Raw genomic sequence first — 15,371 nt, forward strand, 5'->3', positions numbered from 1 at the left:
CCTCGTTCCAGCGTAATTTTATCAAATTTGACCAAAAAATTAAAATAAGTCTCTAGGAAAATACGAGGGAACACGAATAATTCAAGACATTACTTTGGTTTAGCATGGTGTGAAATGTATAACAAATGCTTGTTTGAGTATAATTCTTCAATAATTGGCACCGTTGTTCGGGGTTGTTAGTTGTGAAAACAGCAAAAGAAAAGAAAAACATGATTTCACAAATTAATGCTATGCTTGTTGGTGCTAGCACGACTGCGCAACTCATTTAAAATCGAAATTGTTACAAGAACACAACTTATTGTAGAACAGTACCAGTATTGAACCGTCACGGCTTCGTCTCCCGAGCTGTAAGATTTATTGGATATATATCGCCTTTTTAATATTAATAAAGTTATACTCTTTGAAATGAGCGCCAGTTAACAACGATGCAATATTTATGTTTTAGAGTCTCTAATTTCGAGTACAAGATAAGTCTAGTTGATAGCTCCAAAAAAACGTCATCCAAATTTTTGCCCGAGCTGGAAAACCATTTGAGTGCATGCGTGCGCGATGGCCAGCACTTTAGTGGGGCTCTTGTAATCTTGTTTGTATCACACAAGCTAAATTTGCAGTTGTACATGCGTAATAAGTAATACAGTTTAATTAAATAAACATAAATTTGACGGAAAATAATAGAAAACACTGCTAGCATAGGAACAAATTTGCTAAATAAAAGCGACATCCTTTAAAACAGTTTTATTCACTAAAATTTTTGAAAAGACGTAGAAAGACGAAACAAGAAAATGGAATGTCGTTTGTTTTTGTTTTTTACTTTTGCACTCCGTTCCTGCTAAGGCAGAAGTGGATCAACCAATTAGAATCTCATATTTTTGCCTGTTTCTTGTTCACTTTATACAATGTTTACATTATTCTTTTGATGCAAAAAAAGGTTTTATCGAAAAAGACTTCCACTCGTTCTGTTCTCAAGCAGGCCTGATATTGATAAATATTCCCTTTCCAGAGACAGTCTCGATAGCTTATCCCTCATCGCGTTATCCCACTGTCAGTCATTCCCACCATTATTCTTCCCACAGGGGCAAAATGCTGAAAGCATTACTATCTTCCTGGCATAGACAATGATAAAAGATAATCAACGATATTTTATTCGAGTCATTACATCTGTAATACATTTGAATCGCAATGCACATTTCAGTTTCCTGTTTCGCATCATGGTGAATTTATAAAATGTTTTTTTCTAATTAACCATATGGTACCTTATTATACAAAAAAACTTCAAAAGATGAAAATGTTTCATCTTTTTTTTATTACAAATATTTGTAACAGTTGGCACAGAATCATTAGCGCTGTGTAATAGCGCCGACAGGCGGTATGCCAGCTATGTACCAAGCTGCGAGATTTTGTTCTAAGTAAGACTTAAAGCTAAGCCTCTATAAATATATCTATATATAACCACGCTTGCATTAGGGACCGATTATCTGATATCTGATGGGTAGGTGACGAGAATTCCCCTTAAAAAATATCGAGGTCAAAGTTTCTAGAAAAACAAATCGAACAAACAACCCTATGGCTAAATGGTACAGCGACACCCCACTTGCTGCGAAAAGAAAAACAGAAAAGAAAAAGCAATGCCACCCTCCCTGTGAGATATTTAATGGTAGGTTTCCCATGGAATAGTCTTTTGCGCAGGCGTGAAGCAGTATCGTCTGCGAAGGAGACTACCTTGGCACCGTTTTCACACAGGAGGCTGGATGAGGATGGGTTTTGGATTCACACTTCTAAGCTATTGTAGGTCTCCCCTATTGAAGAGCTTAACCGCCACAAAATGCGAGAAAGCCACCCGTTTCCATCGGCTGAATTTTGGGGGCTTGTAGGACATTTTTTTAAATGGAATTTGGCCATGACATGTAAAATGCTGTTTCTTCTTGCCTATTTCGAGACTCTCCACGTAATTTGTCTTCGCCAATATTATTTCATAAAATAACAAAGGCGTGGCAGACTTGGGCTTTTTCACTTAAAAATAAATATCAGCCCCCTCCCCCCCCCCCCCCTCTCACCTAGACCTCCTACTTCTAAATTATCATGGTCCCTGTGCACAGAGTATCGATGTACGAGTGCTTTTCAAGGGCTTTGAGGTTGAGAATTCCTCTCGTGCTTAGAGAGCGTCTCGGTCGCGAGGCTCCTTCAAGCGCCACTTGTAGATTATGTAAATCTGGTCTGCTCACAAATGTGGTTAAATCGGCTGGAAAAAAAGAAAACAAAAGGAAAACATTAATGCTGAGTTGGAAGTATCGCGACTATATCAATATCACAAATAGTTCTAATTTGGAAATTGAAAATTTATGGTTTTTCATCCACCAAAATCTATATTTTGAAACGCCGTTCCACCTTGTACAGTCGCCTGGCTTCCGGCGCAGTCACTCAAAACGTCTAAACCAATCAATGACATGAATGGTGCAGTTGCCCGCATTTGATTGGATTAGGCAAGTCATTAAAATCTCCCAATATTATTTGTGAGACTGCGCACACTAGGTAAGTCTAGGCGGGGGAAGGCAAATGCAGAGTGAGTCGTGAGGTCGCCATGTCACCGATTTACCGCTCAGGAACGAGAGACCACGAAATACGGATAGGCAGCACAATAACAAAATCGTGGTGAGACCACAGTGTACAAGTGGATTGAATTAAACCGCGCGAAAGAGACTGGTAACGGGCACGTGACCAGGATTGGCGGAGGGGGGGGGGGTGCGCAGTTATAGGTATATGGAAAAAGATTTCTTAAGAAATGACCCACATTTTGGTCTCCAAGGGGGGTGCGCGCTAACCCTTCGCACCACCCCCCCCCCCCCCCCCCCCTGTGTACCCGCCTGGGTAAACGTGCGACTAAGAATACGAACAAGCGCTTGAGTTAGGCATTAAGCGGGAAATACTCCCAAGACTCTTACACATTTCGGGATGTGATATACCTTAAGTGTGCTCCCTCTATAGGGTAGGGGGGTGGGATGAGGGTGGTGTAAAGGAGAAGTGAAGTATTTGTTTGAGTATTTTCTTGTCAGTTTATTATTAAAGCAGACGAAAACTAGTCTGAACATTGAACGAATATAGTTTCCACTTTTTTAACTTCAGACTGATTTTGTAGTTTTTTTTGTGTTGACTTATTGGTTGTGTCTGTTTGCCTTTGGCTTAGTACCTCGCATGGTGGGGCTTGTTCTTCTGGGTACGGCAATTCTTTCCCCAGTAGCAGTCTGGCTTGCTTGTTACACTGGCTGTTGACGAAAAAACGTTATCACAGGAACGAACTGGACATAACAAAAACCCCATAAGCCTAGCTTATTGCCTAGCTTACCAGAGTAAAGAATATAATATACCAAAACCGATAGTCGAATCTGTCAATTTTTCGTCTTTATTAAAAAATCTTCACGGCCGTTTTTAAACGTATTATCCTTTGTAATTATACGCGAGACACAGACAAAAATACATCTTTTCTTGCGATCTTAAACAGAGTGTATGGACTAGGTCCCAATAAATTTATAATATGTATTAAACATATTTTGTATGTGATAAAATCTAACCCCCTCCCCCATCAAGCCACTGTCCTCTCTCCCCTCCCCCCTTACAGACAGAGGTATCACGCACCTGGTAGTTCATCAGCTGGTATGTCTCGTCGGTATTGATACGCGAGGTCCTGGAAGTTACGTAATCCACAACGATAGCAAATAACGGAGGTGGAGGTGAGGTTATGGCGGATAGAGTCTGGAGAAGACAAAAAGAGATAACGGATGGGTGTGTGTGTGTGGGGGGGGGGGGGGGGAGGGAATAATGGCGATGATAGTTGATAACATGATAAAAGAGATGACTTGTGTTTGTGTGTGTGTGTGTGTGGGGGGGGGGGGGGGGTGGTTATGGCGATGATGGTGATCATATGGGTGATGATCAAGTTGGTAATGATGTCCGGGAGGACAACAAAAGATGACGTTGTCATGTGACAATAGTGATAAAGATGATAATTGCGAATATGGCAGTGCTTATGTTGATGGTCATGCGGATGATGTTGTGTCGATGATTAGACTGACTATGAGTATTTATGATGAAGATGATGATGACAACGGTGAAGATTTTGTTAATGGGGATAACAGAGTGATAGCGCTGGTGATGCTGATAATAATGGTAGAATTGATGATCATTATAGCGATTATTACGATTATGACGATAATGAGTATGATTCTTATGATGATGATGATATTTAGGATGTTAATATATATGATGACGATAGTGGTGGTGGAATTGTTGAAAATGCTGCTGACTGGCAGGTGACGACTGGTTATGCTGACTCACCGATAGACGTGTACGCTTTAACGTCTAGTTTTTCAAGGCATTTTTGAAGCAGCTCATCTACACCAATGTTCTTCCCTGCAAGACAATTCTGTAAAGAAAAACAACAAGTAAAAACTTCATGTACATTTGCTTTCGTGTTTTTTGTCTAAGAGATAATCTAGGGCTATACTATAAAGGGTTTTACAAGCCTCTAGAACAATCTGCTTTATTCATTTATTAATTTAACTACTCAAGACCACAAATAGTTATAATCCCACATCCATTGCGATCTACCTTACCTTTAAAATCTCTGATTCACAGTTATTGTTGTTGATAAGTGTAGTCAAACAACCATCGACGAATTTCATATCTGTGAATTGAGTCAAAACTGAATGAGGATGGGGTTGGGGTTTATTTATAGCCTCAACCTAAAAGATTTGTTTAAAGAAAAAATTGAATGAGAATGTGGTTGTGGTTTATTTAGCCGCAACCTAAAAGATTTGTTTGAAAATGTCTCATGTCTAGGAAACAAGGATACAGTAGGAGACATTATGCGCGTCCCAGGCTACTCTCGGTCAGGTCTAGTAATTTGGATTAAGTATTGTGGACGCTCTTGGCGATGAAAGCAAGCAGGAAATCCAAAGCTGACATTATAAAAATGTGACCATATAACCCTTCCTTTTTGGACATATGCATATACCAGGTTTTTCTCAGAAACCCACAAAATGGCTGGTGGAATGAGCTGTACTTGACCTAAATTCTGTGAGATGGATATCTGTCAATTTGGTAACCTTGATCCCATTTGATTAAACATAGTACCTTTAAATTGGTTTAGGCATCCATTGCAGTCACTTCTTTGGCAGCCCCAATAAAGGTGACAAAATACATGAGAGCAAACTGAGCCTAAACGAGAGAAAACACATTAAACTAACTGGTAAGTATTGCCTTTATGTATTCAACTATCAGATAACATAGACACATAGATGACAAACACAGGCAGAAGAAGAGCACGTAAGTGCTAAAATGGAACATTGAGGAGCATTCTACAGTGATCCCTAATCCAATCCCAAACACCAGATTAGTTAAGGGTGCAAAAGTTCCATGTCTTTCTTTATCGCTGTGAATTTTAAAAACACCCTGGTAAACAGTGCAGTTTTTTTAAGCTCCCAATGACATAGGAAAATCCCGGATTTTATCAGAGGGGTTGCATCACAAAATCAAACTTGTGGGGCCAAAGAAAAACGCTGAATCTTATCAACATGGTTTTGCCATGTTCTGCCTCTCCAACATCCACTCCATATGAACTAGGGCTCACTGCTGTAACTCATGTTAAACAAGGTCAGACTCACAACAGTGACCACAATAGTGTCCATATTAACAAGGGGCCATTGTACTGCAACTCATATTAATAAGGTCCCCACTCCCAGGCGCATACACAGGGGGTGTGTAGGGTGCGCGCGCACCCCCCTTGGCGGCCAAAAAGTGGGTCATTCCTTATAAGAGAATTTTCAAATAATATGCTCTTTTCATATGATACCTATGACTGCACACCCAGCCCCTCAGCCAATTCCGGGTAGGCGCCTGACTCTCATAACAATGTCCATATTTACAAGCTCCCACTGTACTGTTACTCATATTTACAAGGTCCCCCTCCAGTAACAGTGTCCATATTAATGAAGTCCCACAATAACATTGTCCATATTAACAAGGTCCCACTGTACTGTTACTCATATTTACAAGGTCCCCCTCCTGTAACAGCGTCCATATCAATGAAGTCCCACTATTGTATCATTGTCCATATTTACGAGGTCCCACTGTACTGTTACTCATATTTACCAGGTCACCCCTCCTGTAACAGTGTCCATATTAATGAAGTCCCACAATAACATTGTCCATATTAAAAAGGCCCCACTGTACTGTTACTCATATTTACAAGGTCCCCTTTCTGTAACAGCGTCCATATCAATGAAGTCCCACTATTGTAACATTGTCCATATTAATGAGGTTCCACTGCACTGTAACTTAGTTTTACAGGTGGTGATCCTGCAAAAGTGCCCATATTAACGAGATCTCATTGTACTGTAACTCAAAACTTTGACTTGTTATGCATCGACTCACATGTCAAAGGTGGAACGGCCGAAGATGCAGTTCCAGTCGAAGTGATTCCTGGGCGTCGGTCTGGCATATACTCTCGGCAGCATGTACAGATGATATGGGGGGAGCCAGGGTAGCAGGTGTAGGGGGAAGGGGTGGGGTGGTCAGTGTCTCCGCTAGCTGAGAGGTCAGTGCTACTACTTGCAGCTAAAATAATTAAGAAAATAAACAAACATCTGGGCTTACTGACATACGGATTAACTGTGTGGATGACAGCCTTAAAGAAACAAAGATTAAATTGTTCTAGCACTGTTTTAGTGGGGATTCGTAACCATTTAAGCCATTTTCCCCTCACCTCGGTCCACCTCTTGCCACTTATTGATAAAAATATTTGTATCAGCTAAAACGGATCTAAACAATTCATGACAAAAACTTCAAGAAAATGACTTTATTAAATTTTGGATATATTTGGTACACAAATTACAGGTGTATTTGGCACATAAATGATTTGTCTGGTTTGCCAATGGTACAAAATTCTTTAGTATCTCTTTGCAGTGCACATGTGCAAGGTTTAACATCATGTCACTGATACATGGAATGAGTGAATAGCTGTTTGAGTTACTGACTGACACATGGACAAACTTATAGGTTGATTTACTGTAACTGACGGACATTTAAAACAGCGAATTATGGTAAAGCATCTATGCCTTAATGTGTTTTTATTGCCAATTTCACAGTTTGATTGACACACATCAAATGTGATTGACAGTAGCTAGATCACTTCAAAAGCCTACCTGTCCGACAGCATTCTGAAGCAGAAAGTGGTGCTAAGGGTGATGATGTGGATGGCAACGTGGCAGATGATAATGCTGTGGTTGATGAAGTTGCAGGTGTTGATGATGTTGATTCGCATGACGACATAGATAAAGATGCTCCAGATGGTTTTGCAGATGGTGTAGCTGCTGATGGTGTTGCTATAGATGATGGAATTGTCGTGTTGTAGGATGGGCACTGACGACAAAGTGGAGCAGAACTTCTGAAAACAACACAACATGCCATATAGTTTATTGCATTCCGGGCATCAAAATATTAGCATAAGGATACCATACTTGTATACATCTATTTCAAAAAAACATTGTCATCACAAACGGTACTTTTAAAAGTTATCACTGCTTTTAGGGATAATTACTCCTAAGAATAAAGATAAGTAGACAGGCAATCACACAAGTTAAAATTTTCCTACGTTTAGTAGAAATATGGTATTTTTTTATGTTAGCACTGCAATGGTGGGGGATCTGTTGTATTATACACTTGGCATGTGTGCTGTAGACTATATTTCACTTGAATACTGTACCTTGGTCCTCTAAAGCCAAACAGTCCTCCAAGGGTGAGACTCGGTGGGCTTATGCTAGCAATACTACAAAGACAATAAACAGGGTAAGTTCTATAATGTATTCTATGTACAGTGTGATGTACAGCAACCATTAAGACAACAGAGAAATGACTTTTTAGGAGGCTTGTTTTCATGGCAGTTATTTGAAAATTCAAAATCCATTTCTCATCTGAGGATAGACATAACAGGCTATGAGGAGTCAAATGGTTTATAGTTAGGCAGTAAAAATGGTGCTCCCAACCTTAATCATTGCAGTAGACGTAAAATTCCATGTCATATTTCACTTTTAAAGAGCCATTGTCAGCCAAACCTCTGTTATTAGTTTCATTATTGTAAGAAAAAATCTCAAAGTAACGGTCTAAAAATAAAATTCTGATGCTTTAATTACAAAACGCATTTGAAAAATATCACAAATCAGCAGCTGTCTGAGACTCTTTTCATGTTAAAAAGCTGAATCCTCAAGACAACGTTCTTATTACATTCTGGGTAAAATGTCTTCCTCGTCGTCATCATCATCATCATCACTATCATCAGAGTGACTTGTACTTCCATATTCATCACTATCATCATCATCATCATCATCATCATCATCATCATAGAAATCTCCTCTTCCCAAAATTGGCCAGCCAGGATTTAGTGCTCTACGTCTTCTTGGCTTCAGCTGTGATAGCAAGCGTATAAAAAGTGTTTTACAAGTTTTAAACAAGTCGCAGATTAATGATAAAAGTAAGAAAAGTACTTACCATATCTGTAGTGATTTTGTTTCTTGCATCCATTTCTTTGATTTCTTCATCAGAACGACACTTATCTGTTGGGCATAGTGATGATAATAAGGGATGACTCCTTTTGGTATCAAGTATACCGTGTAGCCTACCGTATCATCCTAGTATAGTGAGATGCTTGGGTACAGGGTTAGACCTCCATACCTGTCAACCTCTGGAAATCTCAAGGCTTGAGATTTTTTGGGGGGGAGGGGTGGGGTATATTAGTTTTTGGGGGTGAGGGGTGAGGTATACCATAACAGGTGTTTGCCTTATAGAAAGTTTTTGCGCACAAAGCCATTATAGATCTCACAAAGGTGCTAGATAAATTGTGCTACGCAAGGAATCTTTTTTGTTTTAATTATTTTAATAGAAAATAGGCAAAATGTCGATTTTAGAAAAAAATCAGAAACAATTAAAATCGCTAAAAAGCGGGAGAGTTGACAGGTATGGACCTCACCCTGGTACTAGCTTAATTAAAATACTTTTAATTCAATAGCAACCCCTCCTATCCTCTGATTAGTTAGGGTATGAGCTCGTTGCATGAGGGTTGGACCTCACACCAGTCTAGTACAACTAGAGTTACCTGGGTGAGCTCTAAGGTATGCTTCAACCAGGTTGTTGACAATGTGATTCTTGTTTATTCTGGAGACAGTATTTCTACACTGGAAAATAAAGACACTTATATTTTTGTTTTGATTAGAATTTTTGATGGAATGGTGTAAAATGGGCACTGCAATTGTTGGGTTGTGACATGCTATAATGTACAGAAAGGACACATCTGACTGATGACTGACCTACTGATTGACCAAGCAACTAAGTGAATAACTGACTGATAGATAATTGTTTAATTGAATTAGGGATATTCTAATTTCAAACTCTGACAATATATATTTGGCCTAGATGCCTTTTGCACTTAATCTTAGACTTCTTTGTAGATGACACCATTAGTTTTACAGTGCACATTGATTTGACATTACTACAAAGATATTTATTTCTATTCCTGGATACTCACAGAAGGGCAATCTCTAGAGTGTTCCATCCACTGCGAGTAGCATGACGCACAGAAACTATGCATGCATGGCTGCAGGCTAATGGAAAATGAATCAGACATTAGAGTCACATTTACATCATAACACTGCAACAAAGAAAATTATTAAGCACTTTTAAATCATTTAGTAGAGAAGTCGATGAAAGATATTGGTATAGGATTGTGGTCAGGAACCGTGACCAGTCACATGTAAGGGTTTACATAACGGATGTAAGGGATTATGGGTGTATATATGCAATAATAGTAGGATAATAAAGCAGATGATCTAAGAATATTGTCATCATTTAAAGCATCCAACCCAGAACATTACAATTGGTGTGATGGAGACAGCTGTTTCTATGTTTATTCTGGCTTGAATTTTCCAGTCAAAAGGACATATAGTCAATAGCAGATATCATTTGCATATTTCAAAGAAGTACCACTTGATTATGGTAATGCTAATGCCAGGATTTATTTCTGAGAACTATAGCATTTGCTTTACTATTCATTCAACGCAAATAAAAAATATAGATATTTTGCAGAAAAATTTTTATAAACAGAAACAAATCTGTACAGACACTGGTACTGTATTTAACTTCTATAGTGTAATAAATAAAATATGTGACCACCCAAGCACATAGCCATGGTTTGATAAAAATAAGATTCAAAGAAATATGAAGATTTGGCTGTTTCATTAAGAAAAGACTGATTTTAGTGGCTGGATGGGGGGTGGGGGGGAGGAGGGAGGGGTGGGGTGTGCTTCCTGAACACACAACAAGCTAATACTATAAGCACCTGCTATCAATGATAATCTAACGGTAAGTGGTCTTTATTAATTCCTAGATAGCCTAACTCACCTTATACAGTCATGAAAAATATCCTAAAATGAACAGAAAAAATATTGACCCATCAGTGATATGCATTCCTTACAAATATCAGACGTCTGATATTTGTAATCAAATTCTTTAGAGGTCACTGGTGATTGAATTTGCTCATACGAGCATTCAAGACCCCCTAATGTGTCATTGGCTAAGGGAGACAATAAACCCTCCAACATTGTGAAGTTAAAATTAGTACAAGAAAAATGATCAAAAAAGCCTTTAGCGAAAGGCAGACTTTTGTACAGTACGAAGTTTCCACCCCAGTTAAAAGAACTCACATAATTAAAGACATGTCAGAATAAGCCAAGGGTATGATATATTATATGGTGCATTACCTGACATATATTGCAGAGTAAAGTTTCCGCCAGCGAGTCTTGTGATCGAAGCTTGGGCACTTCAGCTGACATACTAGGTGTGGCATCCTTGCCGTCATCAGGGTGTGGCTTCTTAGGTGTCGGTCCCTCTGGTTCACTAGTGCTGGCACTCTACCAGGAAAATTTGAGAGAAAATTAGGCAGAAAGGTAACTGAAAAAAGTTGGAATGTTTGAACTGAGACCGCAATTAAAATTATTGAAACATAAACTTGATTCAAAAACTGTTAAATTTTCTACTAAATATTAGGAAGTTTTCCCCTTTGTGAGCCACCAAGATTACACTAACGATCATCTTTTGTCAATTAGAAAGATAACTAATACAAAAAAAATTAAAATTTGTATTCATTTTGTCATCTTGGCCACTGCAAATTAGTTAATACTTCATAACCTTTTCCTGTATATTGTGTCAATATTTTTAATAAATTTGTTAGTTTTTAATCACAAATGACTATACGGTACCCATTATTAGTTTTGCTATAAAATTCCCCCCACTTATCAACCTGAAATGTAGCCTTTTTTTCCTGTAATGTTTTTTTCTTCTCGTATCATCTATCATTTGTGTGGTCTTGATATTTTGTGAGATAAAGTTAAATAAAATTTGTCAATCTTTCCCCCTTCCCTCCCCTACACTCTGCAGACCCGTCACCAACTGTTACTTCAGAATTAGCTTTTTCTCCTAGGCAGAACCTATCATCACAATAACCCATTCTTCTTCTTTTCCCATGAAGGAGATCTTTTTTTCCAGGTCCCGTTATCACTCCCACCAACCCCCAACCCCCATTTTTCCTTTCCCCCTCCCCTCTAAAGATCCACCAGCACTAACCTCAGGATGAGCTCTCTTTCCTGCACGGGACCCATCATCTGTTTGCGCCAGCTCTGTCCCATCCTTGCTGTCGTCTGATAAAATAGGTGTTTTTTCTATAAACATAGCATACAGTACCCTATGGTTAATGCTTATTTTAGCACCATGGCTGCTTATCTAATTTTTAAAGTCGGATAAGGGACTCAAACGACCAAACAGTATATACTGTACTGTTATCAACAATATAACAACTCCAACTTTTAATACCATAAGTGTGTAAGCATCTTTCATTGTTCATCAAAACAAAAGAAAAAAAAACATACATCATACTCTCAACTTTTTGTGGTGGTAAAAGAAATATCACACAGAATTCTCAGGTTGTTGCACTATCAGCATTTTAAATTGTTTTTTGACAGGGTTAAAAATTACCTAGGTCAAGCTCATACTCCTGTGTTTGGTCCAGAATTGCAGACCCTCCCTGTAAGCATTGAACATCTTGGTATATAAAGCCAATATCTGGAAAAAAAAATAAAACATAAACGTTACAGTTTTCTCTAGCACCATTGGTGCTATTGGTTATAAAGATTTTCTTAGTTAGTGTACATAGGTTAATCACAAAAAGACTTTTAGTTTCCTTCAATTAGTAGATACTGTTACTTCTATTCCCTGCTGTATTTCAAACTTACTCAAATCTTTACGATGTACAAGATGAATTTCATCATTGTGACAGAGTTGAACTCTCTGTTGAGATAAAGGAGAAATGGGAAAACAAAGAGAATAAGATAATAAAGTAGGATAGCATTGCATGAATCCCATAAAGAAAGCTAAATAATGAAACATTACACATTACCTGACCATTCTTAACCTTTCTGCCATTTACTAAAGTTCCATTGGTGCTGAAACCAAGAATTCAGGTAATAAGGTTACTTGCATTAAGACCTGACCTGACCTTTTCAACAACACACTAAAATAAACACAGAAATGGTTGTGTCTAGAAAGAAATGATTTTTTTTCCTAAAAAGGCCCTTTCTGCAGTCACTGTTTACCAGACACTCTTATTTGCTGCTCAAATCCCCTCATTCTGTACCTTTGGAACATTAACCCATGGGCACGGTTGAAAAAGTTGCTTTTGTTGTTGTTATTTTGCTGCCAAACGCCCAATTGCATGCATGCCTGACACAAAAAAGCCTTGTGATTTCTTAGAGCAAGAATCAAGTATCATATCAATGGCCATACTTCAATATGGTGTCTTTGATTCGGCTGCCCACCCCTCATCCCCCCCCCCCCCCCCCCCCGTCCACCTTCCCCTTATTAGAATTTATCAAAAGTATGTCTCAAATAACACATCGTGAAAGCAGACTATTAAAATATACTCTGTGTACTGTATATCTCTAATTTGATCTCTACCTTGTGTCGTAAAGCCATGTTATACCATCCTCATCTCTAGTTATATTGCAATGGTGGCCAGACAGATATTTACAGGAAGCAAAACTGAGGTCACAATCTAAAAATAAAACATCTGCATCAAAAAGAAAGATATAGCAAGATGGACAGGTATTCTGAAGTTTTTCTTAATAAATCTAAGAACAGCTGATAACCAGTGATATTATAGATGATCACAATGCAGAAAATTTTGAGAGGGACAAACATTTGTATAGGGCATTTGTATAGTTTCTACTAAGCGCTTTAGCATTTAAAATGCTTATGTCTATTAAGAATACACCCAATTGGTTTACAGCTTGTTGCCACCCAATTCAGGTCATGTGATGATTACTTCATTCATTTCTTTAGTCAAATTCAGGGCCGAGAAACAGAAAGATACTCCCCATGTCTTGATCGGGCATTGAGCCCGTTTCCGCGGAGGTGACAAGCCAATACACTAGACTACCAGTGTTTGAAGTCTCTACATACATGAAAGGGAATGGGTGGTAGCCCCACCAAGCATCTTACCTATGGGCATGCTTACGCTTATGTCGAAGCATTGTTTATGGCTATGGTACTGGGGAGGGACATGATCCGTGGTTCTTTATTATCGGGTGTGGTGCAAACGTTTTGACGTGACAGACAAGAAACGTGCTCTTGTCGCCCTCAAGGTTTGACCACGATCGTACCACATATATTTATTACTTTCAAAACCTTACCTTGCGCTCTACCTAGCGTGAATTTGTTTTGACTGACGGTCACAGGGGACAGGCTTTCCTGCGTGTAAACAAGACGATAAAAAGTTTCATCAACTTCGGCCGCCATCTTGTTATCGGTTGCATACGAGCGAAAATGATGCATTATGGGTGGAACACAGCGAGACCACAAAAAAGGGACAAAAGTAGTGTAGCCTAGTCTCCTGCGCAGCCGTCCTTAGTGTCATTAGGGACCTTAAGCAACGACAACGGCAACGCGGACGCCGACGGCAGAAAACAATGGAATTTGATTCAGAATTCAATAGCAGCACGTGGGAATGCGTTCTGTCTGATACATTTCAGCCGTTTTCCGTAAAACCACGACTTGAAAACTCCAAGTTTCACGGTCAATTGAGGACGCTGACGTTTGCACTGTAAACTCTAATAATCTTTGTTGTTGTTCTTGTTGTTGTTGTAATCTTTGTTTATCGAGGGTAGCATATTTAACCAGATATACAGTTTTCTAACATATGGCCCTCGGTTAGTAAGCACTGTCACTGGGGGTGGTCACGTCCCTTCGGTTCAGGTTAGATTAGTACAGCTTGAATAGACGGGACCTCCGGTTTAGTGTCCTCATCCGAGAAGACTGGAAACACGGGAGAATAACTTCAACTCAATTGTGACAAATTCGATTCAAGGCAGGAACCCGGAAAAATCCCCAGTTTGAGCCAGGATTCGAACCTGGGCCACAGCGGTGAGAGGCCGACGCGCTAACACACTAGGCCACCCGTGCTTCCATTACAATTACGTTCGCCGCTGTAGAAATAATGTTTTTAGTTTATTTTTATCTCTCTCTGACTATAATGTTTTGCTTATTCCATTGCAATTGAATTTTTATTGATCACTACGCGCGAAAACATCTTTTTCGATCGCGTTGTCCTAGCCGTCGTCGCCGTCCTTGCTTAAGGTCCCTAGTCTCGAATCCTTTCGAGACGGACACTAAGGACGGCTGCACTGGAGACTAAGTGTAGCCTGGATCGCCTGGGAGATCAAGAGATACAAACGCTCTCTCTACTCGGTCTGGATGGGCGATTACATTCTACTGAGTCTTTTTCTTTAGCAATAGTGTGTAGACCAACATATAAATAAGAGTTATGTTGAAGAAATCCAACCCACCCACCGCCGTGTATTATTATAGTTCATTACACTCTTTTTAGTTATAAGAACCTTTTTTAGAATCTTTATTAGAAAGTCCCAGCCTGAGATTTCACAAAATTTTTAAATTTAAGAAATATTTTTCTGATATCTTATCATCGGCATGTTCTTTAAAAAGAACATGCCGATGATAAGATATCAGAAAAATATTTCTTTTTCAGTCCTGATGCGTTCTAAAATGCAGAATCAAATTGTTCTCATAATAACAATCTTATAGGAATTTCTTGGTACTAAAAACCTAACGTTCGGCTATGTAATGGGGCGAGGGGGAAGGGCTAATTCGATTCGGAGCGCTGATTTGGAACTAGCCGCTAAATCGAGCCTTTACTGTGTGGAAAGGTCAGTGGTCTTGCCGATCCTGCTTTAGCCCATCATCGCCACGGGCTTTTAGGCTAA

General features: G+C 39.1%; 1 protein-coding gene across 3 annotated transcripts; it reads right to left on the minus strand.

Annotated features, from left to right (window-relative positions):
• Window positions 1-1,121: 1,121 nt before the first annotated feature.
• On the minus strand, window positions 1,122-13,931 carry LOC5513713 (E3 ubiquitin-protein ligase CHFR). 3 transcript variants are annotated; one of them, XM_032383252.2, is made up of 21 exons: window positions 13,785-13,931; window positions 13,051-13,147; window positions 12,494-12,539; window positions 12,330-12,384; window positions 12,073-12,159; window positions 11,665-11,738; window positions 10,803-10,952; window positions 10,444-10,466; window positions 9,572-9,647; window positions 9,143-9,221; window positions 8,539-8,603; window positions 8,275-8,456; window positions 7,757-7,819; window positions 7,197-7,438; window positions 6,427-6,609; window positions 5,128-5,211; window positions 4,608-4,678; window positions 4,330-4,417; window positions 3,631-3,747; window positions 3,185-3,260; window positions 1,122-2,239 (listed from the first exon to the last, which is right to left on the minus strand). In XM_032383252.2, the coding sequence occupies exons 1-21, from the start codon at window positions 13,924-13,926 to the stop codon at window positions 2,200-2,202; spliced, it is 2,040 nt and encodes a 679-aa protein (XP_032239143.2). In that variant the 5' UTR covers window positions 13,927-13,931; the 3' UTR covers window positions 1,122-2,199. The 3 variants fall into 3 exon arrangements, with proteins under 3 accessions (XP_032239143.2, XP_032239142.2, XP_001633949.3); XM_032383251.2 differs by having other exon boundaries at window positions 7,197-7,435; window positions 11,665-11,759; XM_001633899.3 differs by having other exon boundaries at window positions 11,665-11,759.
• Between the last annotated feature and the right edge of the window lie 1,440 nt (window positions 13,932-15,371).

This window comes from Nematostella vectensis, chromosome 4 (assembly GCF_932526225.1).
Source record: "Nematostella vectensis chromosome 4, jaNemVect1.1, whole genome shotgun sequence".
NCBI classification, from domain to species: Eukaryota; Metazoa; Cnidaria; class Anthozoa; order Actiniaria; family Edwardsiidae; genus Nematostella; species Nematostella vectensis.

What these genes read in the sequence shown, in the direction of transcription:
- LOC5513713 (XM_001633899.3), bottom strand. Translation starts at nt 13,926, where the DNA reads ATGCATCATTTTCGCTCGTATGCAACCGATAACAAGATGGCGGCCGAA. An exon ending in GAAAGGTTAAGAATGGTCAG is followed by an intron (nt 12,385 to 12,493) that starts GTAATGTGTAAT and finishes TTATCTCAACAG; the next exon opens with AGAGTTCAACTCTGTCACAA. An exon ending in GAAAGAGAGCTCATCCTGAG is followed by an intron (nt 10,953 to 11,664) that starts GTTAGTGCTGGT and finishes TTTTCCTGGTAG; the next exon opens with AGTGCCAGCACTAGTGAACC.